The sequence below is a fragment of the Sus scrofa genome, chromosome 6, assembly GCF_054392235.1.
Source record: "Sus scrofa isolate SSC_HxYL_T2T_F1_AM1 chromosome 6, Sscrofa_HxYL_maternal_Yorkshire_Landrace_v2.0, whole genome shotgun sequence".
NCBI classification, from domain to species: Eukaryota; Metazoa; Chordata; class Mammalia; order Artiodactyla; family Suidae; genus Sus; species Sus scrofa.
This window is the reverse complement of record NC_139388.1, coordinates 108,322,613-108,347,158: the sequence shown is the minus strand read 5'-3', so window position 1 is coordinate 108,347,158 and position 24,546 is coordinate 108,322,613. Positions and strand designations below refer to the sequence as shown.

The 24,546-nt window shown below is 38.3% G+C and overlaps 1 protein-coding gene across 2 annotated transcripts in view; it reads left to right on the top strand.

Moving 5' to 3' along the window:
- SMCHD1 (structural maintenance of chromosomes flexible hinge domain containing 1) overlaps positions 1-24,546 on the top strand; it is a 162,817-nt gene that overhangs the window by 120,770 nt on the left and 17,501 nt on the right. Inside the window, exons 38-45 of one of the 2 annotated variants that reach the window (XM_021096137.2) lie at positions 1,003-1,129; positions 1,295-1,414; positions 2,445-2,530; positions 3,127-3,249; positions 10,106-10,296; positions 10,629-10,738; positions 12,007-12,077; positions 19,632-19,803. In XM_021096137.2, the coding sequence (XP_020951796.1) occupies positions 1,003-1,129; positions 1,295-1,414; positions 2,445-2,530; positions 3,127-3,249; positions 10,106-10,296; positions 10,629-10,738; positions 12,007-12,077; positions 19,632-19,803 (1,000 nt within the window). The remainder of the gene's footprint in view (positions 1-1,002; positions 1,130-1,294; positions 1,415-2,444; positions 2,531-3,126; positions 3,250-10,105; positions 10,297-10,628; positions 10,739-12,006; positions 12,078-19,631; positions 19,804-24,546) is intronic. The other variant, XR_002345042.2, reaches the window with a different exon arrangement.

Here is a 24,546-nt window from a genome sequence, read left to right as displayed (position 1 = left end):
CTGATTTTTAAATTTTTTTAATGGCCACACCCATGGCATATAGGAAGTTCCCCAGTCCCAGGATTGAATCTGAGCCTCAATGTGACCTATTGTGGCAATGCCAGATCTTTTAACTCACTGCACTGGGCCAGGGATCAAACCTGTACCTCTGCAGCAAGCAAAGCCACTACAGTCAAATTTTTAACCCACTGCACTACAGCAGGAACTCTGATGGACTAATAATTTTTACTGTGGACTTTTTTACAGTGTTCTGTCAACTTTGAGTTTTTAAAATTTTACTTTTCTGAATTTTATTACTGAAGTCTAAAAAAGCATCCAATACCTATTGTTTGCTTTAAGACTAAAAAATTATTTAGGATAAAAATATTTATATTGTATTATTTACTAGTTATATGCTGTATTCTTACAGTATATCAGAAGTTTGTGTGTGTGTGTGTGCATTAATGAAGAAAAATACATTTTTTTAAAAAACAAATCTGTAGAGCTTTTCAGGATCTCTTGGTTGGTCCCTTGGGACTTGTGGGTCTACTTCTATGGTAACAGCTGTAACTTAAACTCAGCATTGGGCTTTGTGCATTTCTTTGTGATTGTTTTGATAACTTTCACACCACCAGCTGTTTCACACTGCTTCAGCATAAAGGTTGGAATCAAGAAGATATTTCTAGTCGAGATGTAAATGGCTAATGATATTTCTGGTCTGAAAAAAAAAATACTTTTTTGTAATTTTCCATTGTATGCAATTTTTGTATAAGCTGTTTATTGATAAGATAATTTGCCTTTCAATCCCAATACCAAAAGGTAAAAAAGTTTTATGTTCTGGGTGGTGCTGCTGATGTTTTATTGAATGCTTAATGAGTCTTACAGGTCAGTCAGTCTTGTCTTTTGCCTATAAAATTTACTGGTTACTTCAAGACAGAGCACAGTGAGATATATATAGCATTTATATGTTAACAAATACCTTTTTTAATCTTGTTTCTCCTTACTGCTTTTTTCTTTATACAGAATCTAGTGCTGGCAGAAAATAGTCCTGGAAGGGATAGCACTGAGTATTTTATTGTATTTGAGCCTCGGCTACCAGCTTTATCAAGAACATTAGAATCATATATCCTACCATTTATGTTTTACAATGGTAAGTTTCTAGAAAAATAGAGGATTAAACTCCTACATTTTGTAGCATTTTATATAACTTTGTTTTGCTTTCCATTGCATGATATTTATTATTTATCTATTAATATTATGACATTTTTGAAAAATCACCATTTAAAAATCATTTGAATTATATATTTTTTCTTAGATGTTAAGAAGCAGCAACAAATGGCAGCACTTACAAAAGAGAAGGACCAATTATCTAAGTCTATTATAATGTATAGAAGTATGTTTGATACCAGGAATCAGCTTCTTGATGAGATCAAGTGTAAGTTATTTTGTGTTCAAAGGTCATAAAAAAATTATGCTTTGGGGAATGTGAGGTAGAAGGTTAGACCATGAGACACATTTTCTACTTTCCTAGACTTAGAAGTAAATTGCAGAACAGGGCAAAAAGGTGGTGATGGTTTATATTAGTCATCATTCCATCTTAAGATGAAGAATTCCCGTGTTTTTAAGTAAATCTATATCCTACTTACCTATAAAAATTTGAAATTTATTAGAAATCTGAATCTGTGAAAATGTAAGGGTTTTGACATAATGTTTATAACCAGCTCTAGCATCTGGCAAAAGATATTGGATGACAGTATCACTGAGGGAGTGATGTATAATTTAATTTTTAGTTGGAGCTATGAGACTCTGTGAAGTTTATTTTTGAAATATCTGCAGCATGTCATTGTGGAGGTGTACAGGGCAGCACACACTGATAAAGAAATATGTAACTTATTTTTGAACAATGCACAGAACATTTGCTGTAGTTTTTAATATTCATGTATTATTAAGGCATTTGCTGGGTTGTGCTCTGTCATCGCTTTCCATTTGTAAGATTTTTCACTGTGAATTTTGGCTTCATGTTAATTACATTGTTAAAATTTTGATTCATTAGAGGATAATAACCAAGTAGAGTAATGAGATAATACATAATTTGTAGTACTAAAAAATTGTTTTTATGGAGTCTTGTTTCTTGAAATAACTTTATGCAATTATGTATAAATTATATATAGTCATGTGGATTAGGATTAAATAATTTATTCAAGATTACTTTCAATTTGCAATATAATCTCATAATACCTCCCTTTACTGCATTGATTTGGTTTTTCATTTTTATGTATTAGATCTGAACCTTAATTTTAGATTTTTATTTTTAGATTTTTATTTTAATTTAAAATTTGTATGAAGTCATCATTTTTCACTATAACATCAATCATTAAAAGGGAAAGAAAAGGGATTGAAAATATTTTTCAAAAACTTTGTTTTGATGACTGTCACAAATTGACAGCTTTTGTTTTTAATTTTAGGTCAAGTTGAAAGAGCAAAATTAAAAGAGGCCCAGTTGCGAAATGAACTAAAAACACATAATATTGACATTCCTACAACACAACAGGTACAGTTTGCAAGTATATGTGATAGATTTTTTAAAAATTATTAAATTCTAGCCTATAATTTTTTATTTTCTTCCATTCATATTTTATGAGGAATTTTATGGACACTATAGTTTTTGGGTACTAAGCCATAGTCAATTATAGTCTAGTCACTAGACATTAAAATCAGGTGACAAAATGTTGGAGTGCTCTTTTCAAAGAAATTGCAGTTTGTGTTTCTAATCTAAAAACACCAATAAATTAAATTAATAATACACCAGCTTAAGAACTTGCATTGAAGAGGCCCAAGTAATAACCATTATATGTGGTGGCAAAGAAAATGAGAGAAAGTAACAAAAGATAATAGATTTTTAAAAACTTAAATTCTCTTACGTGTATAACCCAAGGAAAAGTCCTGTGATGGGTCATATATTTCTAACTAAGATTAAAATCAGTGAAGTTTATGCTTCGCATTACTATGACCATATTCTTTTAAGAAAATAACGCCTGCTTAAAATAACTTTATATTCTTGAGTTTTCCAAATAGGTGGTTTTTCTCTGCCTGCTGCAAGAGTAATTGTAATGGGCCTTGCTGTTAATTTTTCTTAATAAATTACAGATGCCACACATTGAAGCACTTTTGAAAAGCAAGATAGCAGAACAGGAAGAACTAAAGAAAAAACCTAGAAGATCATGTACTCTTCCAAACTATACTAAAGGCAATGGAGATGTTTTGGGAAAGGTTTGTGTTTAAGCCTTTTAAGAAGCAGCACATTTTATTATCATATTTTGTTCGAAGTGTTTTTAAATGACATTATAATAAAAGCATGTCAGCACTTCCCACTGTGGCACAATGGGTTAAGAACCTGACTGCATCAGGAGTTCTCACCGTGGCGCAGTGGTTAACGAATCCGACTAGGAACCATGAGGTTGTGGGTTCGGTCCCTGCGCTTGCTCAGTGGGTTAACGATCCGTCGTTGCCGTGAGCTGTGGTGTAGGTTGCAGACGCGGCTCGGATCTTGCGTTGCTGTGGCTCTGGCGTAGGCCGGTGGCTACAGCTCCGATTAGACCCTTAGCCTGGGAACCTCCATATGCCGTGGGAGCGGCCCAAGAAATGCCAAAAAGACAAAAAAAAAAAAAAAAAGAACCTGACTGCATCAGTTGGGGTCCCTGCAGAAGTGTGGGTTTGATCCCCAGCCTGGTGCAGTGAGTTAAAGTGAGTGTTGCTGCAGCTGCAGTGTAGGTCGCCACCGAGGCTCAGATTCTGTCCCAGGGCTGGGACTTTCCATAGGCCGCAGGTGGTGTGGCCATAAAAAAAAATAATAAAAGTACATCAGTTACTTTGTAGTTTAAATTTTTTTCCAATAAACTACTGTTCTCATTACCATGTGAGTTTGGCAAAATTTAAAGCCAAAGTGCATAATTAATTCCATAATTCTTATTACTGTTGAGGGCTGTGGCAGAAATTGTCTTAGTTCAAGGCTTGTTGTATACTTAAGAGATGCTTTCATTTTATATGGCTCTCCAGGTAGCCAAGACCTGGACATGTAACTCAGACTTCAGTGAGACAACAGAAAAGAGAGAAAGATTGAATTTTTCTGAGTTCTGAGTGTGATACTGTAAAGGAATAAATTTTGGGATGCTCCTAGAACTTAAGAAAAAAAACAACAGGAGTTCCCGTCGTGGCACAGTGGTTAACAAATCTGACTAGGAACCATGAGGTTGTGGGTTTGATCCCTGGCCTTGCTCAGTGGGTTAAGGATCCAGCGTTGCCGTGAGCTGTGGTGTAGGCTGCAGACTTGGCTTGGATCCCGCGTTGCTGTGGCTCTGGCGTAGGCCTGGCAGCTACAGCTCTGATTGGACCCCTAGCCTGGGAACCTCCATATGCCATGGGAAGTGGCCCTAGAAAAGGCAAAAAGACAGAAAAAAAATTTTATACATATTTGCAGCCAAGGGGAAAAGAAGAGTGTCATTCTTTCTCTGTTCTTTCCCTCTTTGGGTTTACTTTTTGTCAAATGAATGATATTTTCATCTTTTATTATACCATTATTCAACCCTGAACATTCTGTTTTATATCTTTTCCTGGATCAGAATATCTGTTTGCAGTATTAGTAAGTTCTTTAGCTAGGTTTTGGTTCTTTGTATATCTTTTATCATCTCCTGCCTTTTCTCCCAATACCTTCAGTTTTTAGTGGTATTAGAGTTTGTGATACACTTGTTTAACTTGTTAAATTTCCATTTAATATGCATCTCAGCTTTCTGCTTTTATCTCTGTTTTGAAACTGAGGTACAGAGAGATTACAAAACTTGCTCAAGACTATATAGCCAGCAACAAATGGCAGAGTCAGGACTCAAATCCAGACATCTGAATCTAGAATCTGTGTGGTTAATTATTGTTCCTGTTACTGATTACATCATTCTGCTTTCACAACCACTGTATGAAATGTTTATATTCTTAGTTTTTATGTGAGGAAGTTGAAGTTCAGAGAACTTAAATAACTTGTTATTGTGTAGTTATTAAGAGGCAAAACTGAGATGTAAACCAAGGTCTCTCTGACTGAAGTCGATGGTGATTTCTTTATAAACAGTTCTTTGATGTCACAGGCAAACTACACACTGAATGTAGGGGGTAATGGTTTTTCTGAAAATGTATATCAGTGTTTACTGCTAAAACCATGTTACATTATTATCCAAATCCCAAATGTGAATATTGAAAAAAAATTAGAATGTAAATTTACAAATTGGAAAACTAGATACTAATATGTAATTTATTTAGTTGTTCCTCAGAACCAACTTATAGAAAAGAGGCACTCTTTTTTTTTTTGCTTTTTAGGGCCGCACTTACAGAATATGGAAGTTCCCAGGCTAGGGGTTTAATCAGAGCTACAGCTGCCAGCCTATACCACAGCCCCAGCAATCCTAGATCCAAGCCACATTTGCAACCTGCACTACAGCTTGTGGCAATTCCGGATCTCTGACCTATTGAGTGAGGCCAGGGATTGAACCCGCATCTTCGTGGATGCTAGTCAGGTTCATTATCGATGAGCTACAAAGGGAACTCAGAAAGAGGCACTCTATAGATGAAAGTGGTCCTATGATTAAGCATATGGATCTCTGTAGTAGTTAGCCTGGTTTGGGGTGCTAGCATTCAACATTCAGTGGTTCATTTGATACACAATTCTTGCTTAGTATTTAAAATTTTTATATAAAATAAAATTTAGGAAAAGAAGCATATTTTAAAGTTTTCGATCTGGGCGAAACCTTTGAAATTCATTTTATGTAGTTTCTGCTCTCTTCTCTCAGAAGTAAAAGCCCTCTTATAACCAGCAAGGGTAAATTTTCCATATTTTTAATATTTTAATAATTTCAGAAATCTTGAAATCCCATCTCCATTTCTTTTTTTTTTTTTTTTTTTTTAAGTGGCAGTTATCCCCCATCCCTAACAAGAAAGAATTAGTAACATCCAGAAAAATGACTATGGTAACATTAAAAAGATCCTGTTTTTAGGAAAAAAAGAAAAAAAAAAGCTAGAGTAGACTCAAAACTGAAAAATGAGCTAAAGCTTGAAGGAACAGTACACTGTATATAGTATACAAGTTTTTTTTGTAATGAATTCATGCTTAGAAAGGATTCAATTTTTGGAAAAAGCAAAGAATAATTATGTATATACTTTGAATCACCTGAGAGTTTAAGGAGAAAGCGTAATGTTAAGGAGTCTAGTAAGAACTGATCACTTAGAAATAATCATCTCAGTTCTAAGATAAGGATGCTTGTGAGCAACCTCCAGTTGGACACCTGTCCTAACGCTTATGGTCACAAATAGAAAGAGGTCGTTTAATTTGATTTGCCTCTACTAATCCTTTTTGGCTATGGCATTTTTATATCTTCATACATGTGTACTAGTTTCTTTGGTGTGTCTTTTTTCTAACCTCTCTTCTTCCAACGTTTAGGAAGTTGGAATACAACAGTCCCCCCCTTATCTATGGGGCATGTGTTCCAAGACCCACTAGTGGATGCCTTAAATTAGGCATAGTAAGAAATTAACAACGGGTGTTCCCATTGTGGCTCAGCAGGTTAAGAATTCTACTAGTAACCATGAGGATGTGGGTTTGATCCCTGGCCTTGCTTATTGGGTTAAGGGTCCAGTGCTGCCACAAGCTGCAGCACAGGTCACAGATGCAGTTCAGATCCAGTGTTGCTGTTGGGTAGGCCGAGAGCTGCAGCTCCAGTTCGACCCCTAGCTTGGGAACTTCCATATGTACTGCCCTAAAAAGAAAAAGAAGTTAACAACAGTAACCAGTAATAAAGTAAAATAATTATAATAGTATACTATAATAAAAGTTATGTGAATGTGGTCTTTCTCTCATCCCCCTCCCCAATATCTAACTGTACTATATTCACCCATCTTCTTGTGATATAACACAAAGTGAGGTGAATGATGTAGGCTACTGTTCTTCTTAGCATACATCAAGAGGAGGATCATCTGCTTTGGGTGATTCTGGATCATGGATCCCTGATCATATCACTGGTTGGGAATCCCAGCCAGGACAGAGTGGGATTTTATCATGTACTCAGTTGGCATGCAAGTGAAGACTTACGAATTGTTTATTTCTGAAGTTTCTTTTTCTTTTTTTGCTTTTTGGGGCCACACCCATGACATGGGGGTCTAATCCGAGCTACAGCTGCCGGCTCATGCCACAGCCACAGCAACACCAAATTCAAGCTTCACCTGCCACCTACACCATAGCTCATGGCAACGCCAGATCCTTAACCCATGAGCGAGGCTAGGGATTGAACCACCTCATGGTTCCTAGTCAGATTCGTTTCTGCTGCACCATGACGGAAACTCCTCTGAAATTTTTGTTTACTGTTTTCAAACTACAGTTAACCATTTGTAACTGAAACTGAGGAAAGAGAAACCAGAGATAAGAATGAGAGGGACTACTATGTAAGAGTGGACATGTAACCTTTTCAACAGTGACACAGCAAGAGTTCCTTGGTGGCCCAGCAGTTAAGGATTCTGCATTGCCATTTTTATGGCTCGGGTCACTGCTGTGGCATGGGTTTGATCTCTAGCCTGGGAACTTGTATTGCTCAGGCACTGCCAAATAGTAACACAACATTCTCATTGCTAGGGCAGGTTTTTGCTACCAGAAGAGGTAAGAATAAAGGGTAGGTACAGTCATACCAATGTAGTAAATGAGGTTTTGAAATCAGCCACATTTCAACCTTGTTGGACTTTGAGCAGGCTTGTGACTGAAATACAGTATCCACAGGTTCCACATCCTCAGATTCAACCACCTATGGATGAAAAATATTGGGGGGGCGGGGCGGTTTCTAGAAAGTTGCAAACACTAGGGAGTTCCCGTTGGGACTCATTGGTACCCTAGCCTGGGAACCTCCATATGCTGTGGATGTGGCCCTTAAAAGACAAAAAAAAAAAAAAAAGAAAGAAAGAAAGATCCAAACACTAAAACTTGGATTTGTCACATTCTGGCAACTATTGACAATAGTGTTTACATTGTATTAGGTATCGTAAGTATTCTAGAGATGATTTAAAGTATGCAAGAGAATATGCGTAGGTTATGTGCAAATGCTGTCTCATTTTATATAAAGGACTTAAGCATCAGTAAGGTTTGGTATCTGAGAGAGTCCTGGAACCAATCCCCTATGGTACCTGATGGACAGCTACACAGTTGACCTTTAGCATGGTTTTGAACTGTGAGGGGCCACTTATACACAGATTTTTTTCAGTAAATTCTGACTGCAGTACTGCCATCCATGATTGTTTGAATCCTTGGATGCAAAATCGTAAGTGTGGAGAGCTGACCTTGAAGTTAGATGCAGATTTTCATCTACATCTTAGGTCAGCACCCCTAAGCCCCACAGTGTTTAAGGGTTAACCGCAATTTTGTTTTTGTCTTTTTGCTATTTCTTTGGGCCGCTTCCGCGGCATGTGGAGGTTCCCAGGCTAGGGGCCTAATCGGAGCTGTAGCCGCTGGCCTATGCCAGACCCACAGCAACTCGGGATCCAAGCCGAGTCTGCAGCCTACACCACAGCTCACGGTAACGCCGGATCGTTAACCCACTAAGCAAGGGCAGGGACCGAACCCGCAACCTCATGGTTCCTAGTCGGATTCGTTAACCACTGTGCCACAACGGGAACTCCAGGGTTAACCGCATTTAAATAGGAAAGTTGACCATTAATCCTAAGTTCCAAAGTGTTCATGTAAATAGGAAATGATTCTTATTTGTGGCATTTAGATTTATTTTCTGGAAGGAAAAATACTATATTGTCAGAGTAAAAGATTTACTTAGAAAGGGGATGGCATATTAGGTTCAAGTGTATTTTATGATTACTTTCCCCAATAGCAGAGATATTAAATGTGGGAAAAAGTATATCAATTAGCTGATAATATTCCAAATATTTTTATTTGGTCATTTGCAAAATTTACTGTTGTTTAATCTGTGGAACAGTTTTTCAGAATTTAATAGCAGAAGAGACAGTTTAATATATTTAAGCCAATAAGTTTTTATAACTTGAGAATATTTTTTAATTCATGTGAGTGTTTAAAAAAAGTGTTTTTCAATCCCTGGCCTCACTCAGTGGGTTAGGATCCGGTGTTGCCGTGAGCTGTGGTGTAGGTCGCAGACAAGGCTCAGATCTGGTGTTGCTATGGCTGTGGTGTAGGCCGGCGGCTACAGCAACAACTCGACCCCTATCCTGGGAACCTCGATATGCTGCAGGTATGGCCCTAAAAAGACAAAAAAAAAAATTATTACATGAAAAGCATTTAACAACTATGAGGCCATTATTTAACGTATGATATATTTTAGGAAGTGATTACTTAACAATGAAATCTAAATTAATTGAATTTTCAGGTGCATTTAGAGCCATTTCCCAGAGACCACAACATCAGTGTAGCAAAGTACAATGATCAGTCACTGACCAGGGGCCAGAGGACTTGACGTCTCCTGGTCTGTCACCAGCTTACTCAATCAGTTTGCCCCAGTCACCTGCACTCTCAATTTCTGACCCTCACTTTTCTAATTTATGAAGGGGGGTCCTGACTCTAAAATTACGACACTATACAATTTTGAATTTATAAATGCTTTGAATTCATGTATTGGACAGTTACCTAAGGAAAAGGCTATTAAAAAATAAGACATGTGCATTGTAAAACAAGGACAACAACAATTTCAAGCAGCACAACCAGATATAAAACGAAGTCTCAGAGTTCCCGTCATGTCTCAGTGGTTAACAAATCCGACTAAGAACCGTGAGGTTTCGGGTTCTGTCCCTGGCCTCGCTCAGGGGGTTAAGGATCTGGTGTGGCCATGACATGTGGTGTAGGTTGCAGACGAGGCTTGGATCCCGTGTTGCTATGGCTCTGGCTTAGGCCGGCAGCTACAGCTCCAATTGGACCCCTAGCCTGGGAACCTCCATATGCCACGGGTGCAGCCCTAAATGGACAAAAGACCAAAAATTAAAATTAAAAAAGTGTTTTTGCTATTTTGACTTGGGCTTTTAAAATATTTAACAAGGAGATTCTACATATTTAAAAGTTTTTTATTTGATTTTTTTTAATGGATTATAGATTGCACACCTGGCACAAATTGAAGATGATAGAGCTGCAATGGTTATTTCTTGGCATCTGGCAAGTGACATGGACTGTGTGGTCACCCTGACCACTGATGCCGCACGTCGCATCTATGACGAAACCCAGGGTCGTCAGCAAGTGTTGCCTCTTGATTCTATTTATAAGAAGACTCTTCCAGATTGGAAAAGGTTAGGGGGAAAAAGTGGAAGTAATGATTTGTTCTGAAATATCTTTTTATCAAGTTGCTGAATTTAAAAATGAATTCTCAGAGTTCCCATTGTGGCTTATTGGGTTAAGAACCCAACATAGTGTCTGTGAGGATGCGGGTTTGATCCCTGGCCTCTCTCAGTGGGTTAAGGATCCAGTGTAGCCATTGCTGTGGCTGTGGTGTAGGCCGGCAGCTGCAGCTCTGATTCGACCCCTAGCCTAGGAACTTCCATATGCCATGGACGAGGCCCTAAAAAGCAAAAAAAAAAAAAAAAAGTTTACATGTTTTGTTTAAAAATTTCTTTTTATTCAGACCTCTACCTCACTACCGAAATGGAAAATTGTATTTTAAACCCATTGGAGATCCTGTCTTTGCCCGAGATTTGTTAACATTTCCAGATAGCGTAGAACATTGTGAAACAGGTAAAGAAAATTATGATGATTTTGTTTTATATAGATGTAACATTTATGATCCAGATATATAAATACTGATTATGGAAATTTATGTTCCTATTTATTTTATAAATGATAGCTTTATTAATATTTACTTTCCTTGGAGCTCTTGTTGCAGTTCAGGAGGTTAAGGACCTGATATAATCTCTGCGAGGATATATGGATTTGATACCTGGCCTCGCTCACTGGGTTAAGGATGAAGCATAAGTTGCAGATGCAGCTTGGATCTGGTGTTGCCATGGCTGTTGCCATAGGCCTCAGCTACAGCTCTGATTCAACCACTAGCCCAGGAATTTCCATATGCTGCAAGTGCAGCCGTGGAAAGAAAGAAAAAAAAATTTACTTATTTTTTCCTGTTAGAGGAAAGTATCGAATAAAATTCTGAGAGTTCCCATTGTGGTTCAGTGGTTAACAAACCCAACTAGTATTTATGAGGACATGAGTTTGATCCCTGGCCTTGATCAGTGGGTTAAGGATCCAGTGTTGCCATGAACTGTGGCATAGGTGGCAGACGCGGCTTGGTGGAGGCCAGCAGCTACAGCTTCAGTTAGACCCCTAGCATGGGAACCTCCATAAGATGCAGATGGTGCCCTAAAAAGACAAAAAAGAAAAATTCTAACGTTAGAACTATTTCTAAGAAAACCTAGTGTTAAATTTTTTGGAATAGGGAGTTCCTGTCGTGGCGCAGTGGTTAACGAATCCGACTAGGAACCATGAGGTTGTGGGTTCGGTCCCTGCCCTTGCTCAGTGGATTAACTATCCAGCATTGCCGTGAGCTGTGGTGTAGGTTGCAGACTCGGCTTGGATCCCGTGTTGCTGTGGCTCTGGTGTATGCCAGTGGCTACAGCTCCAATTGGACCCCTAGCTTGGGAACCTCCATATGCCACAGGAGCAACCCAAGAAATAGCAAAAAAAAGAAAAAATTTTGGGAATAATATTTTGAGTATATTAGATTAAATAAAATACATTGTTAAATTGTTTCAATTGCTTTCCCCTTTTAATAACATAACTAATAGAGAATTTAAAGTTATTTACATGGCCGGCATTCTGTTTCTTTTTTTTCTTTTTTTTAAATTAAGGTAACTGGTTTATAACATTATATAAATTTCATGTGCACAATCATTGTATTTTGACTTCTGTGTACACTATAGAATGCTTAGCACCAGAAGTTCGTGTTAGTATTTTAATATGACCAAAAAAGATAATAATTTTTAAATTTTGCTTATTGAATTTTTTAGTGTTTGGTATGCTGTTAGGAGACACCATTATTTTGGATAATTTGGACGCTGCCAATCATTATAGAAAAGAGGTATGTATTCGAATTTTTTAGTTTGTAGCTCCACTTTTAATGTGTATTTTAAAAATTCAGTATATTAGAACCCTATATATATAGAGAAATAATTTTATGATATGTATGCAAATGATTCATCTCAAAGTCAAATTTATAAATTGATAAACAGCATAAATTTAGGCAAAATGTATGAATGAATTTTCCAAGATGCAAATTAAAATGAGATGTTTTGGGGCTATGAAATTGAGTAAGACTGAATGTTTATGATCGATGCTGTCATTGAAAGAGTACCTTCAGATAATATTGTTGGAAATGTAATTTGGTATTAGTTATTAGGACTGCTATAACAAAGTACCACAGACTGCATAGCTTAAACAATAAAAATGTGTTGCCCCAGAGCTCCATAGGCTTGAAGAACAAATTCAAGGTGTGAGCAGTGTCAGATCTTTTCAGGGGCTGTGAGAGGAAGCGTCTGTTCCACGCCTTTCTATTTGGTTAGTAAATGGTCATTTTCTCTCTGAGCACCTCTAGACATGTCTGTGTCCAAATTTCCCCATCTTATACGGACACTACTCACTGGTGTAGAGCCTACTCTTGATGACCTCATTTTAACTTGATTACTTCTGTGAAGACCCAATCTTAAAATAAGGTCACATTTTTGAGGAACTGGGGTTTAGGACTTCAACATAGGGATTTGGAGGGATATACCCATAACACCTTTGGAGAGCAGTTTGGCAGTATAAATGTTTGTTATCTATTGCTGTGTAATAAATACTTCAAAAGTTAGTGGCTTTAAACAGTTAACAACATCTTAGTTCTCATTTCTCAGTGAGTTTCCCCAAGTAATGTTGGCTGGGGAAACGGCTCCAAAATGCTTCACACAGTTGGCAATAGGTTTTGTTTGCCATGTAGGGATTCAGCTGGAGTTGGCCAGAAGCTCAGCTGGTGCTCTTTGCTGGAGTTATTGTTCTCATCCCTTCCTCAGAGGCACTGAGACAATGCCATTAAGGTTTTTGGAAACCTTTTTTTCCTAGCTGAGAGGATCTAGAAAGCAGTGCCTTAAGTCTTTCTGGGGTCTTCTTTGACTTGACTTCAACTCTGAGGCCGCATTTTACTGGCTGTACACTGGATTTGATCTCAGCCCTGAAGCTTTCCATTTCTTTTGCAGGAACATTTTGTGAGCTAACCAGGCTAAGGAGGAAAAAGAGGCCAGCTCAGCAAGTTCTGGGTTGGAAATACTTACTCGAAATTATTTTTGAAAATGAATTAGTTTCTACTTCACTTAATCTCCCACTCATACTTGGCTAGTTGGTACCGGCTAGTAACTAGGCACTAAGCTGGAGTTGTTGACTGGAAGACTTAGATCTCTCCATGCAAGCCTCTCCTTGTGGCTACTAGGGCTTTTGTCTTTTTGTATTTTTGTGCATCCAAGGCACATGGAGGTTCCCAGATTAGGGGTCTAATCGGAGCTACAGCTGCCGGCCTATGCCACAGCCACAGCCATGCCAGATCCGAGCCTCGTCTGTGACCTACACCACAGCTCACGGCAGTGCTAGATCCTTAACCCACAGAGCAAGGCCAGGGATCGAACCCGCCTCCTCTTGGTTCCTAGTTGGGTTCGTTAACCACTGAGTCATGACAGGTACTCCTGCTAGGGCTTTTTAAAATGGCATCTGCGTTCTAAGAAGGGAAGTTATAGTAGTGAAGACAGAAGTCGAAGATCTCTGAAATCCCAGTGTCAGAAACTACATTCAGTTGGTCAGAATCTGGCCAGCCTAAATCCAAGCAGGGAAATGGGGAAGTTGAGTAGACTCTCTCCTTCGTCTTCATGGGAGGAGCCAAGAAGTTGCTGCCATCTTTATACCATCACAACGAATTGAAATAATTTATCTTACATACAAACTCCTACAAGTATATGAAGATGTATATAAGAATATTCATTAGAATGTTTAAGAATTTTTGATGGGAAATTTTGGAAACTATGTTAAATTTCCATCGTTTAGGATTTCGCAACTCTGCTATAGTAATTTATATAGTAGAGTGGTATGTAGCTGTTAAAAAGATGTATAGTGGATTGATATGCCCTGACAAGGAAGATGTACAAAATGTAAGATGACACCCTTTTAAAAATAAGCATTTGTACTTTAAACAAGCTGAGAGAATATGTTATATATACTGTTGTATATATTAAGAAGGATGGTCTCTTCTATATTACTCTTAAGTTTTACTTAATGAGGAAAGAAAGGCAATCTACCATGAAGAAGGGCCTTTCAGAGGGCTGCTGTAAAGTTTGAATAGGAATTCCTGTTGGGGCTTGGTGGGTTAAGGATCTGACATAGTGTCTGTGAGGATGCGGATTCAATCCCTGGCCTTGCGCAGTGGGTTAAGGATCCAGTGTTGCTACAATCTGCCATGTAGGTTACAGATGCAGCTTGGATCCCACGTTGCTGTAGCTGTGGCATAGGCCTCATCTGCAGCTCCGATTTGACCCCTAGCCCGGGAACTTTCATATGCCTCAAGTGCGGCCTTTAAAAATTAAAAAAAAAAGATTGAATAAAATTCAGTAAAGGAAAGGTCTCTTTGGATGTGAAATCCAAAGCTCTTGAATTCTTTGATACCAAAAAGTATTAAATTTAATAGTATGGTGTTGGAGGCTTGGAAATGCCAAATGATAAACATGTATGAAAACATAGGCTTGCAAATTTCAATAACTGAAAATGAGTAAGAATGCAGTTATTTAAGAGAAAACAGGCCAGTTTAAAATATGATCCAGTGTCTATAAACAGTATATTTTAAAATCATGAATACCTTAGAATCCACCTACTCTCACTTTTTAGATAAGAAACCTTAAGTTCAAAACAAATGATGGGTCTGAATCAAGTCATACTACATGGCAGAAGAACTAGAACTAGTTAGAGCAGTTTTTCTTTGAGCCCAGTTAAGAAGATGTGAATGTGTCTTGAATTTTAGAGAGCTAAATTAGTGAGATTATTGAAAACTAAACAAGTTGGGGAAAAGTATTTGGCATCTTCATGAATAGTTCCTTTTGAGCCTAATAATGGCTATAGTATGCAATACCAGCAAACAGTTGTGGATGGAAGATTAACATGTTTATATGATCTAAATTATAGACTAGATACCAAGTCCATTAAATGTTATAACAACATGGGATCAGTTGGGAGAAGATGAGAAGCTTACTCGTGAGGATAGAATTAACAGGTTGGATAATAACTGAAAAATTCTAGTTTGGTTAGTTACGTGGACACTCATTGTGTTTGAGACGCAGTGGTACGCTCTTAAATCTTTGGCAGCTGGCTCTAGAGAGTGGCGTGGTGGGACCCTGATTTGTAGCTTTTGCCAGTCCTCTTAGTGTGAATACTAATATGGCTGACTTCCAGCTGTCTACATGCTGTCACTGAATGAGGCATCCAGGAGGCCCGGTTCTCATGACCCAGTAAATGCTGGCTCCATCATATCACCAGGCACAGTGCTAGGCACTGAGGGTTATACACAGTGGACTAGACAGCCGGGATAGCCAGAGGAAATTCTACCAGAGATGAACTAAAGACCATTTCAGAAAGCTGTTTCTGGCTCTCTTTAAGATACATATCTTAGTACAGGAACTGGCAAGAAAGTAAGAGTTCTCGGTGAATGTGGAAACCCAGAGAGATAAACATAACACTAAGGCTAGATTTTGCTTTGAGAACATTGTCACACTGAATAAACTTGAACATCAGTTTTCACTCCCTTGAAAGGCTCGGAGGGTGAGGCACAAAATCCAGGACTTAAGTGGGGTATTTGATAGAAGACCTCTTTCCTGAGGTGTAAGAGTAAACCAGAAAATTAGATTGCCACCTCCGTCTCAATTCCAAGTGCCTCTAGAGACTGCAGAAAAATTGTCTCTCTTGAACTTTGGCACTAAGTGGAAAAGAAAAAAAAAAAAATTAAACTATTTTCCAAGAAAATTCACCAACAGGAACAAATTGGCTCTCATGTCTCTGTGCAACCTGCATTTGTAATACTTGAACTATCTGAGAAGCTTCAAGGTAGGAGTTCTTGCAATGTGCGGTGGGTTAAGAATCTGACTGCAGCAGCTCAGGTCGCTGAAGAGGTGCAGGTTTGATCCTTGGTCTAGCTCAGTGGGTTAAAGGATCCGGTGCTGCCTCAACTGTGACATGGGTCTCAGCTGTCTCAGATGCAATCCCTGGCCTGGGAACTTCCAAATGCCACAGGTGTGATCATTAAAAAAAAAGAGAAAGAAAGAAACCTCAAGGTAAACATTTGATTTCATTAGGTCCTTAGGTATCTGAGCAGAGCAAACACAAATTCTGAAAGAATTCACTTTTAAAATTGAGTTAATCTTCATATGGAACATAAGAGCAAGTATTTTTAAAGTGCATTTAATATATTTTAAAAAATGAAAGTATTGAAAATAAGAGCAAGTAGACTTAACCAAATGAGCATGTGAAAATAAAAAATATAATAAAGTATTAAATCCTAGGCAGGCTTAACAGCTTAATAGAAAATTCAGTGAATCTGAAGATAGGTCAGAAAAATTATTCAGACTGTACCCCAGAGAGAAGGTAGGTGAGAGAGAGGTTGAGAGTCAGGGAGGATAGAATAAGAAAATCCAGGAGGAGTTCCCGTCGTGGCTCAGTGGTTAATGAATCCAACTAGGAACCATGAGGTTGCAGGTTTGATCCCTGGCCTTGCTGAGTGGGTTAAGGATCCGGCGTTGCCATGAGCTGTGGTGCAGGTTGCAGACTCAGCTCAGATCCTGTGTTGCTGTGGCTCTGGCGTAGGCCGGCAGCTACAGCTTCAATTAGACCCCTAGCCTGGGAACCTCCATATGCCGCGGGAGCAGCCCTAGAAAAGGCAAAAAAGACAAAAAAAAAAAAAAAAAGAAAGAAAGAATAAGAAAATCCAAAAAGAAGTCTGATCAGAGTACCAAGAGGAGGAGGAGAAAAGAATCATAGGTAATATTTGAAGAACTAATGACTGAAAACTTTTAAGAACTGATAAAAGACATCAATCCATAGCTTCAAAAAAAGTTGAAGGGCAAATGTGACAAGCAGGTAGAGCATTTGTTTTTTCATAATTGGTAGTATAGCATATATGGATGTTTTTGGCTTCCAAAGTTTTGAATGAAGTCATTTGTCACTCTACCAATTAAATGTTGTTTTAAAGCTCTTCTAAGAAAAAGCTTTTATGACTTTTCTTGGTGATGTCGTTAGGTTCCAGTAGTCTTTGTTATTGCTTTCTTTTCTTAAATTCTTTAGGCAATTTATACTACTTTTTTCCTTCTTTTCCTTTCAATTTATACTGATTCTTTCCTTTGCTAATCCTTATAGCAGTTGTGAATTAAGTATTGCCCAGAGCTGTTGCACTGTTGTTCACTCACTGAAGCTGCAAAAACTTCATGATCTTTTTTGTCCTAATGCAGTGTTTAGTGAGGATTGAAGATTGAAGGGTTTTTTTTTTTTTTAATGGTAAAGTGTGGTAACATACACATAACAAAATTTACCATCTGAGCCATTTTTAAGTGTACAGAAATGACAATTACATTCACATTGTTGTGCATCCAAACTCCAGAACTCTCTTTTTGCAAAATTGAACTCTCTACCCATTAAATAGCAGCTCCTCATTCTCTCTTCCTTCCATGCTGTTTGAGAATTGAAAAACTATCCAGTATTTGCAGAATTGTTGTCAAAGGGGAGCCAAACTGTCCTCCCTACCAAAGGCTTATCACTCATATTGTCGCTCTGACAAGAGAATAAACAAGAAATTTAAGTGTGTTTGTTATTTAAAATGGTAATGAGGAGTTCCCATTGTGGTGCAGTGGAAATGAATCTGACTAGGAACCAGGAGGTTGTGGGTTAGATCCCTGGCCTCGCTCAGTGGGTTAAGGATCTGGTGTTGCTGTGAGCTGTGGCGTAGGTCACAAACAAGCCTCAGATCCTGTGTTGCTGTGGCTGTGGAGTAGGCCGGCAGCCGTAGCTCCCAATTTGATCCCTAGCCTGGGAACCTCCAGATGCTTCGGGTACAGCCCTAAAGAGCAAAAATAAATAAATAAATATTTAAAAAATAAAATAAAATGGTAATGAATGTGTAAAAACATTGCCTGAATCCTGATAAATGAACAATAGTAATGAATCCAGTCTGTATTTTTAATGTTAATTTCTAGAAAACATGTAAATCCAAACCAAAACTAAGAAAGTTTTACTAAAGATTCATTTCACCAAAGAATTCACCACAGATTTTCTTCAAATAGGGTATTCTATTGCATTTACATTTTATTTTTGAAAAGTATCCAATTGATGGGGAAACCTCTGTAAAATGTAATTATATTAAGAATAAATATTAGTCATGATTTTCTATTATGTCCCATTTTTATTTTTAAAAAACCAAAATTTTATATAATTTTTTATAACTCAAACTCCTTAATCCCCATATTAGATTGGATTAGGTATTTTTACATGTTGCTAAGTTATAATATTCTAAAGTCATTTTTATATGTGTGCTTTCTATTTCCTTGTGTGGCAGTGCCATAATTTATGTGATGTATTGAGTTGTCTAAGTTTCATATTTTTCATTATTAAAACACTATGTCAGTGTACATTGTTCACATCTGTGATGATATTTTTCATAGTATTTTTACAAGTGGAATTGCTGGGTCATGCAAAATGTTAGTGTTTTTTTGGGTTTTTTTTAGCCTTTGCTTTGAGAAGGGCTGTCCTAGAGCAGATTAGTACAAGATCCTTTCTCCAATATTGTTTGTGGCGGGGGGGGGGATTTTTAACATTTGGGTAAGTGAAACTATTTCATTTGAATTCCATTGCAAGTTATTTCATTTCTACTTCTGGTTGCCAGTAAGTTGAACATTTTATTTTTTTTTAAATCTCCCCTAGACCTTTTTTTGAAGAACATTCTTGAAGATCATGAAATACTAAATGTTTTGTTCCCTGACTTCTCTATAGAATTTAGTTCTTAACTAATATTTTCTACTTCTCCTTCCATGACTTAGGTTTTACTACATAATTCTAGTTCCCCAAATTCTCAGTTTACTAGTTCTTTTCCTTCCTACAGCTGAAATCATAGTATTGTTCTCTGAATATTCATCCCTTTGCTTTTCAGTTTGTATTTTCTTCTGTAATATAATATTATTTTTACTACCCTTTGGACATCTGGATGACTTCTGTCTAACCGAAGGAAACTGAGCTAGTGATACTGCCTAGATACTGCCTTGAATTTCAGAAGCGCATTGCTCTTTGGCTCGTCCTGTCTCTCTTCTTCTTATCAGTCAAGCCATCAATCAAGTTGTCAATTTCACTTTTTATCCATTTGTATTGTCGCTATTCCAGTTTAGACTAACACTTGAGAGGTAGTCTAGTTCATCTCCCTGCCTCTGTTTTTCACCCCAGTCATCTTACACATCACTAGCTAATTAACTTGAAAGTGCTCTCAAGATCATGTCATTTCTTATCTCAGAATCCTTAAATGATTTCTCCCTTCTTCGAGAGATTGAAATAAATTTTATAGACTTATTAATCTATATGCATTTACTTACAATAGGTTGTTAAAATTACACACTGTCCTACACTGCTGACCAGAGATGGAGATCGCATTCGAAGTAATGGAAAGTTTGGGGGCCTTCAGAATAAAGCTCCTCCAATGGATAAACTTCGGGGAATGGTATTTGGAGCTCCAATCCCAAAACAGTGCCTGATCTTAGGGGAGCAAATAGGTAGGTTACATAAGTACTTAAATAATAATTTCTCATTTGATTTTAATCCTTTATTTGGAGCTTGTGTATTGAGATTCTGACATCAAAACTTAACCAGTAACAAATATGAATGAGATGTTTTTGTCCAGTACTTCCAGCTTTCTTACATCAGGTAGTTTTGAAATACATATACAGGGAGTAGGTTTTCCCTCATATTTTCATTCTTACCTTGAAATAAAGAAAATAATGTTCTTGTTGAATAAACCAATATTTCATTAAATCATCATAATACTTCTTTTTATATCAAAGTTTGTAACTATCTAGATACAACTAAGAACTTTTTTAGAGTGCGTGATGTGTGACCTCCCTCATTTTCCCTTCTACAGGCCGTGTCCCCTTTTTTCTAGTTGGCTGATACAGTTATCTGCAGAGCTATGCTCTGAAGTGCATATACTTTACAGGAAGGTCCCCTGCAGATCATCATCCGAGAGCCTGCTTGCTTTTAATTTTATATAGTTCTAATATGCTTGGATACCTACTTTTCCAGCAAAGAGTAGTTTATTGCTACTAACTTGAAAAAATAATAGTAAATTATAGTAAAATACATACAACAAAGCTTATCATCTTAATATGATATGTTTAGGGTGTACAGTTCAGTAGTGTTAAGTACAGCCAGTCTCCAGAAATCTTTTCCTTTTGCAAAACTGAAACTCTGTACCCAATAAACAAAAACTCCTCATTCTCTCCTCTTTCTGTGCCTCTACAACTGCCCACATTTTTGGCTCTGTGAATTTGACTACTCTAAGCAGCTCATGTATGTGGGTGGAATCATACGTTTATACTCTCTGTAGATGGAATCATTCAATCCATCCTTCTTTGTGTGTCTAGCTTTGTTCAACACTGTGTATGTAGTGGTAGTTCATTTTCATTGCAGGATAGTATTCCGTTGTGTGAGTATACTACAATTTATTGTCTTCATTATTCTACTGTGGAGGAATTTGAGTAGTATCTAGTTTGGGGTTATTACTTTAGCTCCTGGCTATGTTTAAAATAGTAACTGGGGGACTTCCCTAGTGGCCTAGAGGGTTAAAGATCCAGTGTTGTCACTGCAGTGGCATGGGTTTAATCCCTGCCCTCGGAACTTCCTCAAGTCATGGGCATGGGCAAAAAGGAAAAGGAAAAAATTGGATAAGATTGTGGGAAGATTGTTTTATATTCTTTTATAAGACAGTCGGTCAGGTGCAGCTGCAAGAGGGAGACACAGGGGAGATTCAGGAAAACAAAGTTCAGTTATACCTATAGGTCCTAGGAACAGGAGGCACACCATGCCATACAGTACCACGAGAAGAAACATCAGGATGGTCAGGAGGCAGAAGACAGGAGCAAGGAGAGTGCTTAAGCCACAGCCTTTGTTAGGGTCTCTGTAGGAAAAGCATGATGGGGTAAACAGTTTAAGATTGACTAGTTTGAATAATTTCAGTGGTCTTTAGGCTCTAGGCATGGCTTCTAGCTAGATACCTTGTACCTGGCTCTGAGATGATTAAGGCAGGGGAATGTTGCTTCTTGGGGTGTGAGGGCCAGGTAGAGGTGGCTTGGCTCTAGATTAATTAATTAGTATATCAAAGGCATGCTTGGCCCTTCACTGTCTCTAAGAATTGGCTCCATCCAGGAGGGACAATCTCTTGCTGTGAGAAAGGTTTTTTTAAGATGTCAGAATATCCAGGCGTTCCTGTCCTGCCTCAGCGGTTAATGAACCCAATTAGCATCCATGAGGACGTGGGTTTGATCCCTGGCCTTGCTCAGTGGATTTAGGATCTGGCGTTGTGGTGAGCTGTGGTGTAGGTCGCAGACACGGCTTGAATCCTGTGTTACTGTGGCTCTGGTATAGGCTGGCAGCTACAGCTCTGATTGGACCCGTAGCCTGGCAACCTCCATATGCAGAGGGTGCAGCCCTAAAAAGACCAAAAAAAAAAAAAAAAAAGGATGTCAGAACATCCGGGAGATCCTTCCCTGGCTCAGCAGTTAACCCAACTAGGATCCATGAGGATGCCGGTTTGATTCCTGGCCTTGCTCAGTAGATTAAGGATCCATCATTGCCCTGAGCTGTGGTGTAGGTTGCAGATGAACCTGGGATCCTACATTGCTGTGGCTATGGCATGGGCCGGAAGCTGTAGCTCTGATTTGACCCCAGCCTGGAAAATTCCATATGCCAAAGGTGCAGCTCTAAAAAGCAAAAAAGAAAAAAGAAAAGAAAGAAAGAAAAGATGTCAAAATTTAAATTATATACAATACAAAGTTTCACACTTTCATGGCAGTGAATGCATGAAAAATCTTCTCTGTAGACAAGTGAACATATAAACAAACTGATAAGAAATCACAGGAGTTCCCATTGTGGTGCAGCAGAAATGAATCCAGCTAGTATCCATGAGGATGCGGGTTCAATCCCTGACCTTGCTCAGTGGATTAAGGATCCGGCATTGCCATGAGCTATGGTGTAGTCACAAATGATACTCAGATCCAGAGATGCCATGGCTGTGGAGTAGACCAGTAGTTGCAGCTCCGATTCAGCACTTAGCAGCCTGGGAACTTCCACATGCCGTGGGTACAGCCCTAAAAAGCCAAAAAAAAAAAAAAGAAAGAAAATCACAGAAAACTATTTTGGCAGGGAGAGTGAATTAGCATAAAAACCCTGAACCATTATTATCACTCTAGCACTATAATTTATGGTAGTGGATCCCAAACTAAAAGGAAGTACCTATGGAACTTTTAAAATACACAGCTGTGGAGTTTCCAGGTGGAGCAGCAGGTTAAGGATCTAGCATTGACATTGCTATGGCTCAGGTCTCTACTGTGGTGCAGGTTCAATCCTTGGCCTGGAATTTCTCCATACCCCAGGTGCAGCCAATAAGTAAATAAATAAATACACAGGTGCTGTGTTAATAGAATTTCCAGTTTACCTGAGCATCTGATTGTCAGTATAACATTATCAAGTTTTACCTGATCTTTGGGAAGAAAAGATTGTAGTTAAAGATTTCTGTGGCCTATTGATTTGTCACATATGTAAAGTTAATAATGCAAGGGTTTTTAAAAAACATCATTTATTTTCAGAGATATACTCCACATACAGAATAATGATTCAGCAGTAAACACTCAAGTATAAGACAAATAGTTTAAAAAATCAAATGAGGAAGTTCCCATTGTGGTACAGAGGAAATGAATCCAACTAGTATCCATGAGGATGCGGGTCAGTCCCTGGTCTTGCTCAGTGGGTCAGGGAACCAGCGTTTCCGTGAGCTGTGGTGTCGGTTGCAGACACAGCTCATACCCTGCATTGCTGCGGTGTAGGCCAGCAGCTCCAATTTGACCCCTAGCCTGGAAACTTCCATACATACTTGAAAGCTGTTCTCTCCATGACAAGGTAAAATTAAAGAATTAACAAAGATGTAATGTAAGCATTGAATAGAGGAAATTACAAGTAACTGTATTAGTGTCGAAGTTAACTTGAAGGCAAGGGCACTAAAAGGACAAAGATAAACTCATTTTGATAACAGATGTATTACATACCAGTGGTCCAAAAGTTAATAACCATGATGCAGTAAATTACAGAATGAAAATTCTTAAAACTGTCGATTATACAGAGACAGAAACATTGTCATGAGAAACCACTAACCCATGACAGGTCATTCATTAGTCAAAAAACAAGGAATGTCTACCTAATAAGTTGTAATACCAGTACCATCTTAGATATAGAATATGTCACAAAAATTGGCCATGATTTCAGTTGATCTAACTATTCAGCTACATTGAGACTGCAAATTATAAAAAGCCATAATTTACTTAGGATACATTTTTTAGCATAGTATAATAAAACTAAAAAATACCTTATTCCTCTCAGGTAAGCCCAAATGGTGGGTATTTAGAAACAACTATTTTGCCAAAAAAGAAAAAAGTTGGAGTTCCCGTTGTGGCGCAGTGGTTAACGAATCCGACTAGGAACCAAGAGGTTGTGGGTTCAATCCCTGGCCTTGCCCAGTGGGTTAAGGATCCGGCATTGCCGTGTGCTGTGGTGTAGGTGACAGACACAGCTCAGATCCTGCGTTGCCGTGGCTCTGGCGTAGGCCAGCAGCTGCGGCTCCAATTGGACCCCTAGCCTAGGAATCTCTATATGCCTCGGGAGTGGCCCTAGAAAAGGCAAAAAGACAAAAAAGGAAAGAAAAAAAAATTAAATTAAAAAGAACTTTACACACAAAGACAGCTGAGACCAAATGTAAATCTACAGGCTTAATGCTTATATTATTAAATGAGAAAAGTTAATAATTTAATTCAAATGACAAGCAGGAAAAAAGTACATCTCAAGAAACAAGTGTAGAGAGTTCCTGTTGTGGCTCAGTGGTAACAAACCCGACTAGTATCCATGAGGATGTAGGTTTGATCCCTGGCCTGACTCAGTGGTTTAAGGATAAGGCATTGCTGTGAGCTGTGGTGTAGGTTGTAGACGTGGCTCAGATCTAGCGTGGCTGTGGCTGTGGTGTAGGCCGGCAGTTGCAGCTCGGATTTGACCCTTAGCCCTGAAACTTTCATATGCCACAAGTGTGGCTCTAAAAAGAAAGGAAAGAAAGAAGGAAGGAGAACAACCAAATGAATTGGAAAAAAAAGAGGAGTTTGCTGTTGGTTTAGTGGTTAAGGATCCGGGGTTGTCAGCTACTATGGCTCGGGTTTGATCCCTGGCCCGAGAACTTCTGCATGCCAGCTGCAGGGGGGAAA